The sequence below is a fragment of the Oncorhynchus nerka genome, linkage group LG7 (genome assembly GCF_034236695.1).
Source record: "Oncorhynchus nerka isolate Pitt River linkage group LG7, Oner_Uvic_2.0, whole genome shotgun sequence".
Taxonomy (NCBI): domain Eukaryota; kingdom Metazoa; phylum Chordata; class Actinopteri; order Salmoniformes; family Salmonidae; genus Oncorhynchus; species Oncorhynchus nerka.
Genome location: NC_088402.1, coordinates 81,123,974 through 81,141,539, shown reverse-complemented (window position 1 = coordinate 81,141,539; position 17,566 = coordinate 81,123,974). Strand labels below are relative to the sequence as shown.

Here is a 17,566-nt window from a genome sequence, read left to right as displayed (position 1 = left end):
ACTGTCTCTGGAACACACACACACTGTCTCTGGAACACACACTGCCCCTGGAACACACACACACACACACACACACACACACACACTGCCTCTCTGACAGTCTCTGGAACATGGCTGTGTAGCGTATATACACCAGAGCTGTGTTTGAGTGATGAATGTGTCGAGGGTTTAAGTCTGAACTAAAACATCTCCCTGAAGGAGTGAACATTAGCTAAACACTGTTCACATGTTCAGCCGCCTAACGTTGGCCACACATGAAGTGTAAAGACCTAGGCAGCCCTTGTCATTTACTTCAACCAGAACCTTTTCTACAAACTTTTATAAAAGGTGTTTTTCCTCCACTCTCTGCCATTAATAATGTATTTGTTCCAAATCTTGCTCTGGTAGATAAACTTTATGTTGAGAGTAATTTTTTACAATTATAATCATGAGTTGGAACCGGTTCAGGGAACAGAACAGAAAACCAGAAGGAAAAAAAACGGAATTCTTCGAGGAACAGAACCAGAACAGAGAACGAAAGTGAGCTATACTGTTCCGGAGCAGAACAGTTACTTTAAAAGCATGGGAACCGGTTAATAACATGCTTTTAGTTTCTAGGGGGGGAAAAGCAACAACGTGCCTAGGCAAAGCCCTCACTGTCACTCAGAAACGTATTCCAGTGTCTGCCTGCCAGCTGAAAATCTTTGCCATTGTGTGTAGGCTACCTAACCCTCCCCCTCACCCCGAAGCATGCATAGTTCACTGTAGCTACTGATGTTACAGGAGTGTTTCAGAAATTAGGGAGAGAGATTTTATATTAGAGAACAATGGATAAATGTTTTCAATGCTAGTTAAGGATACTATATTTATCACATTTCACTTTGGATTTATTAACTACAAAAAGGCAAGACCTTATTTTCTGGTGCTGCTCTGCACACACAAGCTTGTTAGCTAGCTCTGGTCTAGCTCTCAAACTCTAGGCGGCATTATGTGTAATGGAACTGAGAGTCATGATCAAGGGCAAGCTCTGGTTCAACGTTAGTTAAGCCAACTCTCTGAAGTTCAAAGACATTCAAAATTACTTCATAGAAGCCACTCCTCCGTAGGTATAATTCTGTGGGCCTAATTCAGATAATGCATGTCATAACAACAAGATGCCCAACCCTCTCACTCAGCCCTTTCCGTAAAATGTCAAATGTCGCACCCTACTATGCACTTGTCTGTCCAATGCATATACATAGCTTGCTCGCTCATTAGCAAGCTGCTCTATCCATTAATTAATTAATTTAATGTTGAGCTAAATTAAAATATATATATATTTCAGAGGTTTAAAAAGGAACAGAAACTAACAATATAAACCATTACTTTTTGGGGGTTTGAATCGGTTCAGAACTTTATTTTGCTGGTCGGAACAGTGGAATGTAACAAATAAAATTAGGTCTGTTCAGAATCAAAACGATTGAAAAAATATTTCAGTTCTAACCCCTGTTTACAATGCAATCAGCTGAAAAAGTTAAGCTTTTTTCTTTACTTCCTAGTAAAGAAAAGCAGATCTAAATGTCAGCTGTATTCTGGAGCAGTGGTCTATAAGGAAGTATTTTCTCCAATCAGCTGAAAAAGTTCAGCTTTTTGACAGTTGATGATCATGATCATTACATGACCCCCTCCTTAGGACCATCTGGCAGAACGCCCAGAATATGTTCTATAAGTTAAGATAGGAGACGATGCCAAACACATACAGGAACCAACCGTATGTAACTTGTCTGTGTAAGCAGTATATAAGAGATCTAACGGGACTGAGTTCACTTCAGACCTGTACTTTATGCATTTAAGTTTGACTGTGACCTCTCCAGTTCGCTGTTAATAAACAATGGTTCATTTAAGATTGACTTTGATTGTCCCAAGTGTAGAATTTACACGACAATTTGGCATCAACGAACAGGATGATTGATTCTGCCTGCGGTGCTTTCAAGTGACAGTCTGCGAGGAAAACCAGTAGCGCATTTCATAAAGCGTAAGGGGAATTCCCATCTGACCAAAAGAGGAAGAGGACCCGCCCAGACCAGACCCTTACTGTGAGCTGTCCAAGAGGAGACACATCGTCCGCGAACAATTGAGGGACATGTCTTCCGAATTTCAGTAAGTTAATTTAAATGAATTTGTATAAAAATGTTTCAATAAAATGATAAAACCAATTAAATTAAAGTAACACGTAAAAAAAGGTACCCATAGTCTTATAAGAGAAAGCTATTTACTAGTCTAATGAGAAGATTAGAGCGAGAGTGTAACAGTACTATGGAAATCCCCACTGACAGCTGCCTGTAGGCATTTATAAGAGAAGTGTCTACGTGGTCTGCAGCCACTACTAATAGCATGTGGTGTTATTATATATGTATGTGAAAGATACTTCCTATGCACCATATGTAATGACAGAGAGTCGTTGAAGATGCACATAGGGTAACAAGGGAGATTACGGAGTGTGGTTGAGAATAGTACTAAGTGAATGAAGATATGAAAGTTGTGTGAGTGTGGAAACGATTTGGATATTAAGCTGACTGAAATTTAGATAACAAGAGAATTGAAATTTGGATAATAAGAGATTTGAAATTAACCTATTTAGTACTGAGTGAATGAGAGCTGTCAGGGCACTAGCTCCGGTGTGAAAGAGGTCTGAATGAATACCCAAACCAGTTCTGTTTGAGCTGCGTTTTTCGATCTCTAACATTATCTACGGTTCTGTTATCTAGATGTTCCGTCCACTAGTGTCAACTAGGATCCTAGTTGAAGGAAACAGATATGGAGACTAGTGAAAGTAACAACATGAATGGAAATATTAGTGGCTTTCAGGTAGCACTCAATAATACAATAGCTTAGTAATTTGAAGAAGTAAATGTTTCATACAAGGTCACATGACGAACAGAGGGACTGAGCATTGGGACTGATATTAAATTAGAGATACGTTTGGTGGGGAATAATAGATTGCAGCAAGTACTCACTGAACTTAAACAGACACCATTTGATGTCGACATCCACTAGCTATGCTAACTGTGATGTCGACATCCACTGGCTATGCTACCTGTGATGTCGACATCCACTGGCTATGCTAACTGTGATGTCGACATCCACTGGCTATGCTAACTGTGATGTCGACATCCACTGGCTATGTGATGTCTCCAACTAACTGTGATGTCGACATCCACTGGCTATGCTAACTGTGATGTCGACATCCACTGGCTATGCTACCTGTGATGTCGACATCCACTGGCTATGCTAACTGTGATGTGATGTCGACATCCACTGGCTATGCTAACTGTGATGTCGACATCCACTGGCTATGCTAACTGTGATGTCGACATCCACTGGCTATGCTACCTGTGATGTCGACATCCACTGGCTATGCTAACTGTGATGTCGACATCCACTGGCTATGCTAACTGTGATGTCGACATCCACTGGCTATGCTAACTGTGATGTCGACATCCACTGGCTATGCTAACTGTGATGTCGACATCCACTGGCTATGCTAACTGTGATGTCGACATCCACTGGCTATGCTAACTGTGATGTCGACATCCCCTGGCTATGCTAACTGTGATGTCGACATCCACTGGCTATGCTAACTGTGATGTCGACCACCACTGGCTATGCTAACTGTGATGTCGACATCCACTGGCTATGCTAACTGTGATGTCGACATCCCCTGGCTATGCTAACTGTGATGTCGACATCCCCTGGCTATGCTAACTGTGATGTCGACATCCACTGGCTATGCTAACTGTGATGTCGACATCCCCTGGCTATGCTAACTGTGATGTCGACATCCACTGGCTATGCTAACTGTGATGTCGACATCCACTGGCTATGCTAACTGTGATGTCGACATCCACTGGCTATGCTAACTGTGATGTCGACATCCACTGGCTATGCTAAATGTGATGTCGACATCCACTGGCTATGCTAAATGTGATGTCGACATCCACTGGCTATGCTAACTGTGATGTCGACATCCACTGGCTATGCTAACTGTGATGTCGACATCCACTGGCTATGCTAACTGTGATGTCGACATCCACTGGCTATGCTAACTGTGATGTCGACATCCACTGGCTATGCTAACTGTGATGTCGACATCCACTGGCTATGCTAACTGTGATGTCGACATCCTATGCTGGATGTCTATGCTAACTGTGATGTCGACATCCCCTGGCTATGCTAACTGTGATGTCGACATCCCTGGCTATGCTAACTGTGATGTCGACATCCACTGGCTATGCTAACTGTGATGTCGACATCCACTGGCTATGCTAACTGTGATGTCCCCTGGCTATGCTAACTGTGATCCATCCCTGGCTATGCTAACTGTGATGTCGACATCCACTGGCTATGCTAACTGTGATGTCGACATCCCCTGGCTATGCTAACTGTGATGTCGACATCCCCTGGCTATGCTAACTGTGATGTCGACATCCCCTGGCTATGCTAAATGTGATGTCGACATCCCCTGGCTATGCTAACTGTGATGTCGACATCCCCTGGCTATGCTAAATGTGATGTCGACATCCCCTGGCTATGCTAACTGTGATGTCGACATCCACTGGCTATGCTAACTGTGATGTCGACATCCCCTGGCTATGCTAACTGTGATGTCGACATCCACTGGCTATGCTAACTGTGATGTCGACATCCACTGGCTATGCTAACTGTGATGTCGACATCCACTGGCTATGCTAACTGTGATGTCGACATCCACTGGCTATGCTAACTGTCTTTCTTTGCTCTATGTTGCTTCTTCTGACTCACCGTTATTATTATATTGATATTCCACCCAGGGTTGTGTTGTAATGTGTTGCAGGGTAGCTGAGACTATTACCATAGCATTTATCATATTCAAACCAGAGAGGAATCCTAAAATGAAAGACAACAGAGTGTCCAGATGTTTTAAGTACTTTGTAAAGTATAGAAGTCTTTATAAAGTTGCATGGATTTAAATCAGTGGAGGCTGGTGGGTGGAACTATAAGATAATGGGCCGTGTGTACTGGCTGGAATGGAATTCATAGAATGGAGTCAAACATGTGCTTTCCACATGTTTGATGAGTTTGATACCGTTCCATTTATTTCATTCCAGCCATTACAATGAGCCTGTCCTCTTATAGCTCCTCCCACCAGCCTCCACTGATTTAGATTATTTAGAGAATAATTCGCCAGACTACCATTGACAACATGTCTTGATACTACTCTGTAGCATACATATTCAATGGCTCTGTAGCCCAAATTAAACATCTGATGAAAATAGGTTATAAGAGTCTGTGTATTCTCTGCTGCTGTTGTAACTCTCCAACATTACTCTGTGCAATACAGATCTAGCTACCATAATACTACTTGTTACATATCAGTTTGGCCTTCATATGTCCTGTATGTCATCACTATGTCTGTTCTGCTGGACCTTAAGCTACATGAAGTCATGTGTGCTGTATCTCTGTGTGTGTGAACACTTTGCACTGGCTACAGGTCGACTGTGAACACTTTGCCAAGGTTACGGTTCAGGAAGAGGACATGGAGGAAAAGAGAGGAAGATGGAGGGAGAGAAGGAAGATGAGAGAGGAAGGATAGGAAAGAGAGGAAGAGCTAAGGGTAGGAAGGAAAAGAGGAAGTGGAAAGGAAAGGAGAGTGAATTATCTTCCTCCTATGTGCTGCGTCATGTGGTTGTGGTTCCTGTGAAGCCACCAGATGCTTCTCCTGTCCTCTCCCCTCCTCTCCTGTCCTCTTTCCTCCTCTCCTCTCCTGTCCTCTCCCCTCCTCTCCCGGCCTCTCCCGTCCTCTATGACCTTTCCTCTCCTCTCCCCTCCTCTCCTCTCTGTTCTCTGAAACCCCACAAAACTAGAGGAGACACACAAAGGGTGAATGGGCAGAGGGACACACGTCACTGAGAATGTCATCTTTAAAATGCCATGGTGTAAATATGGGATATTGTGTCAGTTATAAAGAATCAGTTGACAAAAACATACAATGGACTAGACCGGGGTTCAAATAATATTGTTCCGTGCTGTGATTGAGTTGACCTGGATCAATGGAGACAATGGAATAGTTCCAAAAGTGCAAACCCTACCAATCTGACACCCCAGACAAGGTCAAGCAAATGCCCAGTATTTAAAATTATATTTGACCACAGGTCTGCAATGGACCAAACAGGACTGGCACAAACAAGCAACCACCTAGCTCTAACTCTCCTCCACACATCCATCCATGGACTATGAAACCATGCATTTCTGCACTCGCCTGAGGGAAGGCTAAGATAATATTTGGCTGCATTAGCTTCGCCAGCACAAGCCGTGTAAGTACAGCCATTATACATAAACATTGCTGACAGCTTCCTCCTCTGTCTCTCACACACACACACACACACACGCACACACACACACACACACACACACACACACACACACACACACACACACACACACACACACACACACACACACACACACATGCACACTCATACACGCCAAACAAACATCATGTTCTGCTCTGCACAGGACTTAGTGGTTTGGTTACAGCCACATGGTAGTACGCTAGACAACCACCCACCCCACACACTCCAATCCTCCATCCAGCTACAAAGCTCCTTTTGTTCGGTTGCACTCAAGGAAAATGGGAATGCATACAAACCTTCTCAGAGCTAAGTCAACCAAGAATGGCTGCCTGCAACCAATAGTGGGATTTTCCTCAACATTTCCCCACATCTGGAAACAGTGGGCCACACATCCTCACTACTCTGGCACACACAAACACATGCTGGCACGCAAACACAAACACACTGATTCCAACTTTCCTATATGGTACATTAACCGGGTTAACTAGGCACCGATCCTCCCATTGGTCAGATTAGGTCCTCTGTCATCCTATCAGTACTAACACTGCAGATACAGGGAGGTAGTTCATTACCTGCTAACCACCAAGCTTCAGGAAGCTGTGGGTGACTCCCATCTGATTACACACCTGCTCATTATCTAAAATGAGGTCAGATAGATCTATTTTAGGTACATTTACAAGCAGGGATGTAATGGAGGGTAAACATGTGAATGTACAGTCGTGGCCAAAAGTTGAGAATGACACAAATAAATTTTCACAAAGTCTGCTGCCTCAGTTTGTATGATGGCAATTTGCATATACTCCAGAATGTTACAAAGAATTATCAGATGAATTGCAATTAATTGCAAAGTCCCTGATTGCCATGCAAATGAACTGAATCCCCCTAAAATATTTCCACTGCATTTCAGCCCTGCCACAAAAGGACCAGCTGACATCATGTCAGTGATTCTCTCGTTAACACAGGTGTGAGTGTTGACGAGGACAAGGCTGGAGATCACTCTGTCATGCTGATTTAGTTAGAATAACAGACTAGAAGCTTCAAAAGGAAGGTGGTGCTTGGAATCATTGTTCTTCCTCTGTCAACGATGGTTACCTGCAAGGAATTGCTTTTCATTGCTTTGCACAAAAAGGGCTTCACAGGCAAGGATATTGCTGCCAGTAAGATTACACCTAAGTCAACCATTTATCGCATCATCAAGACCTTCAAGGAGAGATGTTCAATTGTTGTGAAGAAGGCTTCAGGGCGCCCAAGAAAGTTCAGCAAGTGCCAGGACCATCTCCTAAAGTTGATTCAGCTGTGGGATCGGGGCACCACCACTACAGAGCTTGCTCAGTAATGGCAGCAGGCAGGTGTGAGTGCATCTGCACGCACAGTGAGGCGAAGACTTTTGGAGGATGGCCTGGTATCAAGAAGGGCAGCAAAGAAGCCACTTCTCTCCAGGAAAAACATCAGGGACAGACTGATATTCTGCAAAGGGTACAGGGATTGGACTGCTGAGGACTGGGGTAAAGTCATTTTCTCTGATGAATCCCATTTCCGATTGTTTGGGGCATCCGGAAAAAATCTTGTCCGGAGAAGACAAGGTGAGCGCTACCATCAGTCCTGTGTCATGCCAACAGTAAAGCATCCTGAGACCATTCATGTGTGGGGTTGCTTCTCAGCCAAGGGAGTGGGCTCACTCACAATTTTGCCTAAGAACACAGCCATGAATAAAGAATGGTACCAACACATCCTCCGAGAGCAACTTCTCCCAACCATCCAGGAACAGTTTGGTGATAAACAATTCCTTTTACAGCATGATGGAGCACCTTGCCATAAGGCAAAAGTGATAACTAAGTGGCTCGGGGAACAAAACATTGATATTCTGACATAATTATCTAAAGACACTGAAGCAGCAAACTTTGTGAAAATTAATATTTGTGTCATTCTCAAAACTTTTGACCACGACTGTAATACAAGACATGCACACAAGACAAGTGGGTGGCAGAAATTAAGTCCTAAGAATATTCTAGTATTTCTCAACAGGCCAGGTGATTGAGTGGTCAACCAACTTGCTTTTTAATGTCACTGAAAGGACACCTGAAACCCTACCGCCCTGGGCATTGGAACAAGGAGCAGACCAAAACATGGACGTTTGTTTTCCACGTGGGGTCAAATGGTTGGATGGAGCTAGACATGTTAGGTGAGGCCATTGTTTAGCCTGGCAGTTGTCTATAACACTGTGTGCATTAAAACACATATCCCTATTCTATCCTGAACTTTGTTGAACCTAGGGAAACTATTTTCTAAGGACCATTCTTATTGGTTCTGGCAGAGCCTATTGAAGGTTAATGGAGATGGACGCAATGAGGTATCACTCCTCTTCAGAGAGAGAGAGAAAAGAGGAGGAGTGAGAAAAGGGGAGCGAGAGAAGTGGGGTATAGCGATACAGAGAGAGGAGGAGAGAGAAAGAGGGAGAACGAAGGGGAGAGACAGAAGGAGAGAGAGAAAAGAGAGAGAGAGAGAGAGAGAGAGAGAGAGAGAGAGAGGGATCATTACCATGTAGTCAGTCACTACACCCGTGAGAAAAGAGCAAGAGGAGAGAGGGAGGAGAGAGAGGAGAGGAGGGAGATAGAGAAGGAGGGAGGGGAAGAGAGAGATGGAGAAGAGGGAGAGGAGAGGAGGGAGATAGAGAAGGAGGGAGGGGAAGAGAGAGAGGGAGAAGAGAGAGAGGAGAGGAGGGAGATAGAGAAGGAGGGAGGGGAAGAGAGAGAGGGAGAAGAGAGAGAGGAGAGGGAGAAGAGAGAGAGAAGAGGAGGGAGATAGAGAAGGAGGGAGGGGATGAGAGAGGGAGAAGAGAGAGAGGAGAGGAGGGAGATAGAGAAGGAGGGAAGGGAAGAGAGAGAGGGAGAAGAGAGAGAGGAGGGAGGGGAAGAGAGAGAGGGAGAAGAGAGAGAGGAGGGAGGGGAAGAGAAGGAGGGAAGGGAAGAGAGAGAGGGAGAAGAGAGAGAGGGAGAAGAGAAGAGAAGAGAGAGAGGAGAGGGAGGGAGGGGAAGAGAGAGAGGGAGAAGAGAGAGAGGAGAGGAGAGGAGGGAGATAGAGAAGGAGGGAGGGGAATAGAGAGGGATCATAATTTTTTGTTCCATCTCTAGGGGAGAAAATAATTTATCTGAATAGCTAGATAGTCACTTTGTGTTAGGAGAGGAAGCCACTGGTCTCTGCTGTCCCTGTTGCCTCGTGCTCTGTTCACAATCTGATGAAGTGCAACTTGCTGTCCAAACCTTGCTTAATTGTTATTAAATGGAAAGCCACCTTTATATTTTTGACAACTTTTATATCACCACATTCCTAAAGAAAATTATGTACTTTTTCTCCATACATTTTCCATGACACCCCAAAGTACTCGTTACATTTTGAATGCTTAGCAGGACAGGAAAATGGTCTAATTCACACTCTTATCAAGAGAACATCCCTGGTCATCCCTACTACCTCTCACTAAACACATGCTCTGTTTGTAAATTATGGCTGAGGTTGGAGAGTGCCCTGGCTATCTGGTTTGCTTTATATAAGGTATTTGAATTATTTATACTTTTACCTTCATGTTTGATACTTAAGTATATTTAAAACCAAATACATTTAGACTTTACTCAAGTAGTATTTTACTGGGTGACTTTCACTTTTATTTTAATCATTTTCTATTAAGGTATCTTTCATGCACCGGCAGAACAGAGACGCTACTTCTGGTAAGACGAGGGGTGAGGGTGTGTGTCTATTTGTCAATAACAGCTGGTGCGCGATGTCTAATATTAAAGAAGTCTTGAGGTATTGCTCGCCTGAGGTAGGGTACCTTATGATAAGCTTTAAGCTATAAACCACACTATCTACCAAGAGATTTCTCATCTATATTATTAATAGCCATCTATTTACCACCACAGAAGGAAGCTGGCACTAATACCACTCTCAACCAACTCTATAAGGCCATAAGCAAAGAAGAAAATGCTCACCCAGAAGTGGCGCTCCTAGTGGCCGGGAACTTTAATGCAGGCAAATTTAAATCAGTTTTATCCCAAAAAAATCCAGCATGTCACATGTGCAACCAAAGAGAAAAAAAATCTTTACTCCACCTACAGAGATGCATACAAAGCTCTCTCCCGCCCTCCATTTGGCAAATCTTACCATAATTCTATCCTCCTGATTCCTGCTTACAAGCTAAAACTAAAGCAGGATGTACTAGTGACTCGCTCAACACGGAAGTGGTCAGATGACGCGGATGCTACACTACAGGACTGTTTTGCTAGAACAGACTGGAATATGTTCCGGAATTCATCCAATGGCATTGCTTTGAAAGGCTGGTAATGGCTCACATCAACACCATTATCCCAGAAACCCTAGACCCACTCCAATTTGCATACCGCCCAAACAGATCAACAGATGATGCAATCTCTATTGCACTCCACACTGACCTTCCCCACCTGGACAAAAGGAACACCTATGTGAGAATGCTATTCATTGACTACAGCTCAGCGTTCAACCCCATAGTACCCTCAAAGCTCATCACCTGGGACTAAACACCTCCCTCTGCAATTGGATCCTGGACTTCCTGACGGGTCGCCCCCAGGTAGTGAGGGTAGGTAGCAACACATCTGTCACACTGATCCTCAACACTGGAGCTCCCCAGGGGTGCGTGCTCAGTCCCCTCCTGTACTCCCTGTTCACCCATGACTGCATGGCCAGGCACGACTCCAACACCATCATTAAGTTTGCTGACGACACAACAATGGTAGGCCTGATCACCGACTATAGGGAGGAGGTCAGAGACCTGGCCGGGTGGTGCCAGAATAATAACCTATCCCTCAACGTAACCAAGACTAAGGAGATGATTGTGGACTACAGGAAACGGCGCACCGAGCACGTCCCCATTCTCATCGAGGGGGCTGTAGTGGAGCAGGTTGAGAGCTTCAAATTCCTTGGTGTCCACATCAACAACAAACTAGAATGGTCCAAACACACCAAGACAGTCGTGAAGAGGGCACGACAAAGCCTATTCCCCCTCAGGAAACTAAAAAGATTTTGCATGGGTCCTGAGATCCTCAAAAGGTTCTCCAGCTGCAACATCGAGAGCATCCTGACCGGTTGCATCACTGCCTGGTACGGCAATTGCTCGGCCTCCGACAGCAAGGCACTTCAGAGGGTAGTGCGTGCGGCCCAGTACATCACTGGGACAGAGCTGCCTGCCATCCAGGACCACTACACCAGGCGGTGTCAGAGGAAGGCCCTGAAAATTGTCAAAGACCCCAGCCACCCCAGTCATAGACTGTTCTCTCTACTACCGCATGGCAAGCAGTATCGGAGTGCCAAGTCTAGGACAAAAAGGCTTCGCAACAGTTTTTACCCCCAAGCTATAAGACTCCTAACCAAATGGTTACCCGGACTATTTGCATTGTGTGCCCCCCCAACCACTCTTTTATGCTGCTGCTACTCTCTGTTTATCTTATATACATAGTCACTTTAACTATACATTCATGTACATACTACCTCAATTGGCCCGACCAACCAGTGCTCCCGCACATTGGCTAACCGGGCTATCTGCATTGTGTCCCACCACCCGCCAACCACTCTTTTCACGCTACTGCTACTCTCTGTTCATCATATATGCATAGTCACTTAAACCATACCCACATGTACATACTACCTCAATAAGCCTGACTAACAGGTGTCTGTACTATATAGCCTTGCTACTCTTATTTTCAAATATATTTTTTACTGTTGTTTTATTTCTTTAATTACCTACACACACACACACACACACACGAGGTCGACCGATTAATCGGAATGGCCGATCGATTAATTTAATTTACTTTTACTCAAGTATGAAAATTGGGTACTTTTTCCACCTCTGCTTGTTTCATTGTAAATAAGAATCTGTTCTTAACTGACTTGCCTAGTTAAAAAAAAGGTTACGTTTAAAAATGTTTAAAAAATCTAAATAAAAGGTGAACAAAAAATATTAAATAAATAATACAAATACTGGGCTATATTGTATGCACATCTTTCCTTGTTGTTGTGTCACGTATACTCCCTCTCCGGCCTCTAGGTCATCAGGCTGCTGATTATACGGCACACCTGTCACCATCGTCTCGTGCACCTTTACCTCATCACACTCACCCGGACTCCATCACCTCCTTGATTATCTTCGGTATATCTGTCACTCCCCTTGGTTCTTTCCTCAGGTGTTATTGACAATGTTTTCATGTTGGTACGTTGTTTGTGTTTATTGTTTCTTTTATTTATAAAACACTCACTCCCTGAACTTGCTTCCCGACTCTCAGCACACACGTTACAGAATAACACCTCACCTATGGGAAGCACCAGGGACTTTTTTAAATGTATTTGTGTCAGAGTAATGAAGTCGGGTCCGGGAGCTGCTACAGGCTCTCATGCCTCAGCCGGCTCGTCGGGCTCTCCTGCCTCAGCCGGATCGCCGGGCTCCCCTGACTCACCCGGCTCGTCGGGCTCTCCTGCCTCAGCCGGATCGCCGGGCTCCCCTGCCTCAGCCGGCTCGTCGGGCTCTCCTGCCTCAGCCGGATCGCCGGGCTCCCCTGACTCAGCCGGATCGCCGGGCTCCCCTGCCTCAGCCGGATCGCAAGGCTCCCCTGCCTCAGCCGGATCGCCGGGCTCCCCTGCCTCAGCCGGATCGCCGGGCTCCCCTGACTCAGCCGGATCGCCGGGCTCCCCTGACTCAGCCGGATCGCCGGGCTCCCCTGCCTCAGCCGGCTCGCCGGGCTCTCCTGCCTCAGCCGGATCGCCGGGCTCCCCTGCCTCAGCCGGCTCCCTGCCTCAGCCGGATCGCCTCCCCTGCCTCAGCCGCTCCCTGCCTCAGCCGGATCGCCGGGCTCCCCTGACTCAGCCGGATCGCTCCCCTGCCTCAGCCGGATCCCTGCCTCAGCCGGATCGCCTGACTCAGCTCCCGGACTCCCCTGCCTCAGCCGGATCGCCGGGCTCCCCTGACTCAGCCGGATCGCCGGGCTCCCCTGACTCAGCCGGATCGCCGGGCTCCCCTGACTCAGCCGGATCGCCCGGCTCCACTGCCTCAGCCGGCTTGTCGGGCTTTCATGCCTCTGCCTGATCGCCGGGCTCCCCTGCTTCCACCGACTCATCAGGTTCTCGTGCCTCAGCCGGATCGCCAGGCTCCCCTGCCTCAACGAATATGCCAGGCTCCCCTGCCTCAACGAATATGTCAGGGTCCCGCGCCCCATCCCGGTCCACTCCTGATTCCCGGGTTCATCCCCTTTGACGGCGTCCTGCGGCTGGAGCTGCGCGTCGGGGAGGGAGTACTGTCAAGGAAATTCCCTCTCCGGCCTCTAGGTAATCAGGCTGCTAATTATCCTGCACACCTGTCACTATCGTCTCGTGCACCTTTGCCTCATCACACTCACCTGGACTCCATCACCTCCTTGATTATCTTCGGTATATCTGTCACTCCCCTTGGTTCTTTCCTCAGGTGTTATTGACAATGTTTTCATGTAGGTGCGTTTTTTGTGTTCATTGTTTCTTTTATTTATAAAACACTCACTCCCTGAACTTGCTTCCTGACTCTCAGCACACTCGTTACATGTTGAAATTATTAACATGGACATTATTATTTTTAGGGCTGTGAAACTATATTGAGTTAATCGCAGGATTTGCCTTGATTAAATGTGATTAATCACAAATTCTGAATTTGCTCAAATTAAGCTGTAATTGAAGATTTTTCATACAAACAACATTGCAAGAATATTGATGACTTGATTGTCTAAAGTAATGTTTAGCAAAATTAGATGAATTTATTTGGCACACTTTAACCTCCGTGCCAACTTGTATATTCAAGACCTCATTGCACTGTTGTATTTATCTGTATAGATTATGTATTTTGAATGCTTTCAATCAATGCAATTCATCACAGCCCTAATTATTTAATTTTTATTTATTTTTTACCTTTATTTAACTAGGCAAGTCAGTTAAGAACAAATTCTTATTTTCAATGACGGCCTAGGAACAGTGGGTTAACTGCCTGTTCAGGGGCAGAACGACAGATTTGTACCTTGTCAGCTCGGGGATTTGAACTTGCAACTTTCCGGTTACTAGTCCAACGCTCTAACCACTAGGCTACCCTGCCGCCCCCTGCCGTATAAAATGTTATACTAATACTAAAGGGTTTGTCTGCGCATATGGATTGCCCTCTTTAATACAAACCACATGCTTTCAATGGGGCTCAAGTCCGGAGATAGAAATGGCCATTGCAAAATGTAGATTCTTTGTAGATTTTGATCTGTGCTTGAGGTTATTGTCTTGCTGGAAGATTCACCTGTGGCCAAGCTTCAGCCTCTTGGCCACAAACAGGTATTCGGCTAACATGTACTGGTACTTGGCAGTTGAGTTCATGACAATGCCGTTGATCTTAACAATGCCATTTAACAAGCCCCAAGTCTTTAGATTTGTTAGTTACTGTCAATGAAGTATTTTTTCAAACAACCCTTCCAAAGTGCTTTCTGGCTTGGAGGTTGTATCTAAAAATTAAAATAAAAAGTAACGTCCCTTGTTCAGAAACCTGTCTTTCAAAGATAATTCCTAAAAATCGAAATAACTTCACAGATCTTCATTGTAAAGGGTTTAAACACTGTTTCCCATGTGTGTTCAATGAACCATAAACAATTAATGAACATGCACCTGTGGAACGGTCATTAAGACACTAACAGCTTACAGACGGTAGGCAATTAAGGTCACAGTTATGAAAACTTAGGACACTAAAGAGGCCTTTCTACTGACTCTGAAAAACACCAAAATAAAGTTTCCCAGGGTCCCTGCTCATCTGCGTGAACGTGCCTTAGGCATGATACAAGGAGTCATGAGGACTGCAGATGTGGCCAGGGCAATAAATTGCGATGTCCGTACTGTGAGACGCCTAAAACAGCATTACAAGGAGACAAGACGGACAGCTGATCGTCCTCGCAGTAGCAGACCACGTGTAACAACACCTGCACAGGATCGCTACATCCGAACATGACACCTGCGGGACAGGTACAGGATGGCAACAACAACTGCCCGAGTTACACCAGGAATCCTTCTATCCCTCCCCCTCTCTCTGTCGCTTCCTTCTATCCCTCCCCCTCTCTCTATCGCCTCCTTCTATTCCTCCCCTTCTCTCTGTCGTCTCCTTATATCCCTCCCCTCCCTCTGTCATTTCTTTCTATCTCTCCCCCTCTCTCTGTCGCCTCCTTCTATCCCTCCCCCTCTCTCTGTCGCCTCCTTCTATCCCTCCCCTCTCTCTGTCGCCTCCTTATATCCCTCCCCTCCCTCTGTCATTTCCTTCTATCTCTCCCCCTCTCTCTGTCGTCTCCTTCTATCCCTCCCCCTCTCTCTGTCGCCTCCTTCTATCCCTCCCCCTCTCTCTATCGCCTCCTTCTATCCCTCCCCTCTCTCTGTCGTCTCCTTATATCCCTCCCCTCCCTCTGTCATTTCCTTCTATCCCTCCCCCTCTCTCTGTCGTCTCCTTATATCCCTCCCCTCCCTCTGTCATTTCCTTCTATCCCTCCCCCTCTCTCTATCGCCTCCTTCTATTCCTCCCCTTCTCTCTGTCGTCTCCTTATATCCCTCCCCTTCTCTCTGTCGTCTCTTTATATCCCTCCCCTCCCTCTGTCATTTCCTTCTATCTCTCCCCCTCTCTCTGTCGTCTCCTTCTATCCCTCCCCCTCTCTCTGTCGCCTCCTTCTATCCCTCCCCCTCTCTCTATCGCCTCCTTCTATCCCTCCCCCTCTCTGTCGTCTCCTTCTATCCCTCCCCTCTCTCTGTCGCCTCCTTATATCCCTCCCCCTCTCTCTATCGCCTCCTTCTATCCCTCCCCTCTCTCTGTCGTCTCCTTATATCCCTCCCCTCCCTCTGTCATTTCCATCTATCCCTCCCCCTCTCTCTATCGCCTCCTTCTATCCCTCCCCCTCTCTCTGTCGTCTCCTTATATCCCTCCCCTCCCTCTGTCATTTCCTTCTATCTCTCCCCCTCTCTCTGTCGTCTCCTTCTATTTTGTAACCTCAATATTCATTAGGACTCTGGAAAGAATTTGCATCCAGACAACTGAATCTGCATGGATGGGAACAACAGGAAGTATCTGGTTTGGAAGATGTTTGCAAAAATGTCCTCCCTTGGAAAAATATAGAATTCACATGCTGAACTGTGTTTAATTTTCTTCTCAACCAGTAAAATCCCCAATTTTCAGTTCGTTTCCACTGTGAAAACGTAAACATAGCTTTACTAACCAACTGTTGTCGCATCCATCGACGATATGGTTGGTGCAGGTGGACTATACTCTGCTGCCACCATCTGGTACTGGATAAAATTGCAGTATGTAGTGAAAAGGGTGCCGTTTGGGACTCAATTCATGTGTATTTTGGCCTCTTCACTGCTCCCACTTCATTAGATGAAAAAGCCAGGCTGGTCCTACATAGATTTGCCCTCGAATTTCTAGATTCAGTCCATAGTTCTAACTATTATGCCATAGAACCAGTTGGTGAGATGATAGTATCCAAATAGTACCTCTGTCCATAGGGACTACCTCTTATTGTGGGATTGATTTGTTAGTTTAGTGAAAATAACAGCATTATGTTATTTTGAAAGATAATTTTACTGGTACCACAAAATTGATCTGACAGTACAGCAAAGGCAGATTTTATGAACGGTGGAACATCTTCAATGCGGTGACCTCATCTGGTTTAAACGTCTCCAGAGACAATATCTCTCTCATCATTACTCAATGCCTAGGTTTACGTCTGTACTCACATCCTACCATACCTCTGTCTATACGCCTTGAATCTATTCTATCATGCCCAGAAACCTGCTCCTTTTACTCTCTGCTTCGAACGCACTAGACGACCAGTCCTGATAGCCTTTAGCCGTACCCTCATCCTACTCCTCCTCTGTTCCTCTGGTGATGTAGAAGTTAATCCAGGACCTGCAGTGCCTAGCTCCACTCCTATTCCCCAGGTGCTCTCATTTGTTGACTTCTGTAAATGTAAAAGCATTGGTTTCATGCATGTTAACATTAGAAGCCTCCTCCCTAAGTTAGTTTTATTCACTGCTTTAGCACACTCTGCCGTCCAAGCCGTGTCTGAATCCTGGCTTAGGAAGACCACCAAAACCCCTGAAATTTCCATCCCTAACTATAACATTTTCCGACAAGATAGAACTGCCAAAGGGGTTGCAATCTA

The 17,566-nt window shown here is 45.6% G+C and overlaps 1 protein-coding gene across 1 annotated transcript; it reads left to right on the top strand.

Annotated features, from left to right (window-relative positions):
• The first annotated feature begins 12,732 nt into the window (after positions 1 to 12,732).
• LOC135572664 (cuticle collagen 13-like) lies at positions 12,733 to 13,455 on the top strand. The gene has a single exon (XM_065021094.1). It carries the CDS (start codon positions 12,733 to 12,735, stop codon positions 13,453 to 13,455), a length of 723 nt encoding a protein of 240 aa, XP_064877166.1.
• The last annotated feature ends 4,111 nt before the right edge of the window (positions 13,456 to 17,566 follow it).

What these genes read in the sequence shown, in the direction of transcription:
- LOC135572664 (XM_065021094.1), top strand. Translation starts at nt 12,733, where the DNA reads ATGAAGTCGGGTCCGGGAGCTGCTACAGGCTCTCATGCCTCAGCCGGC.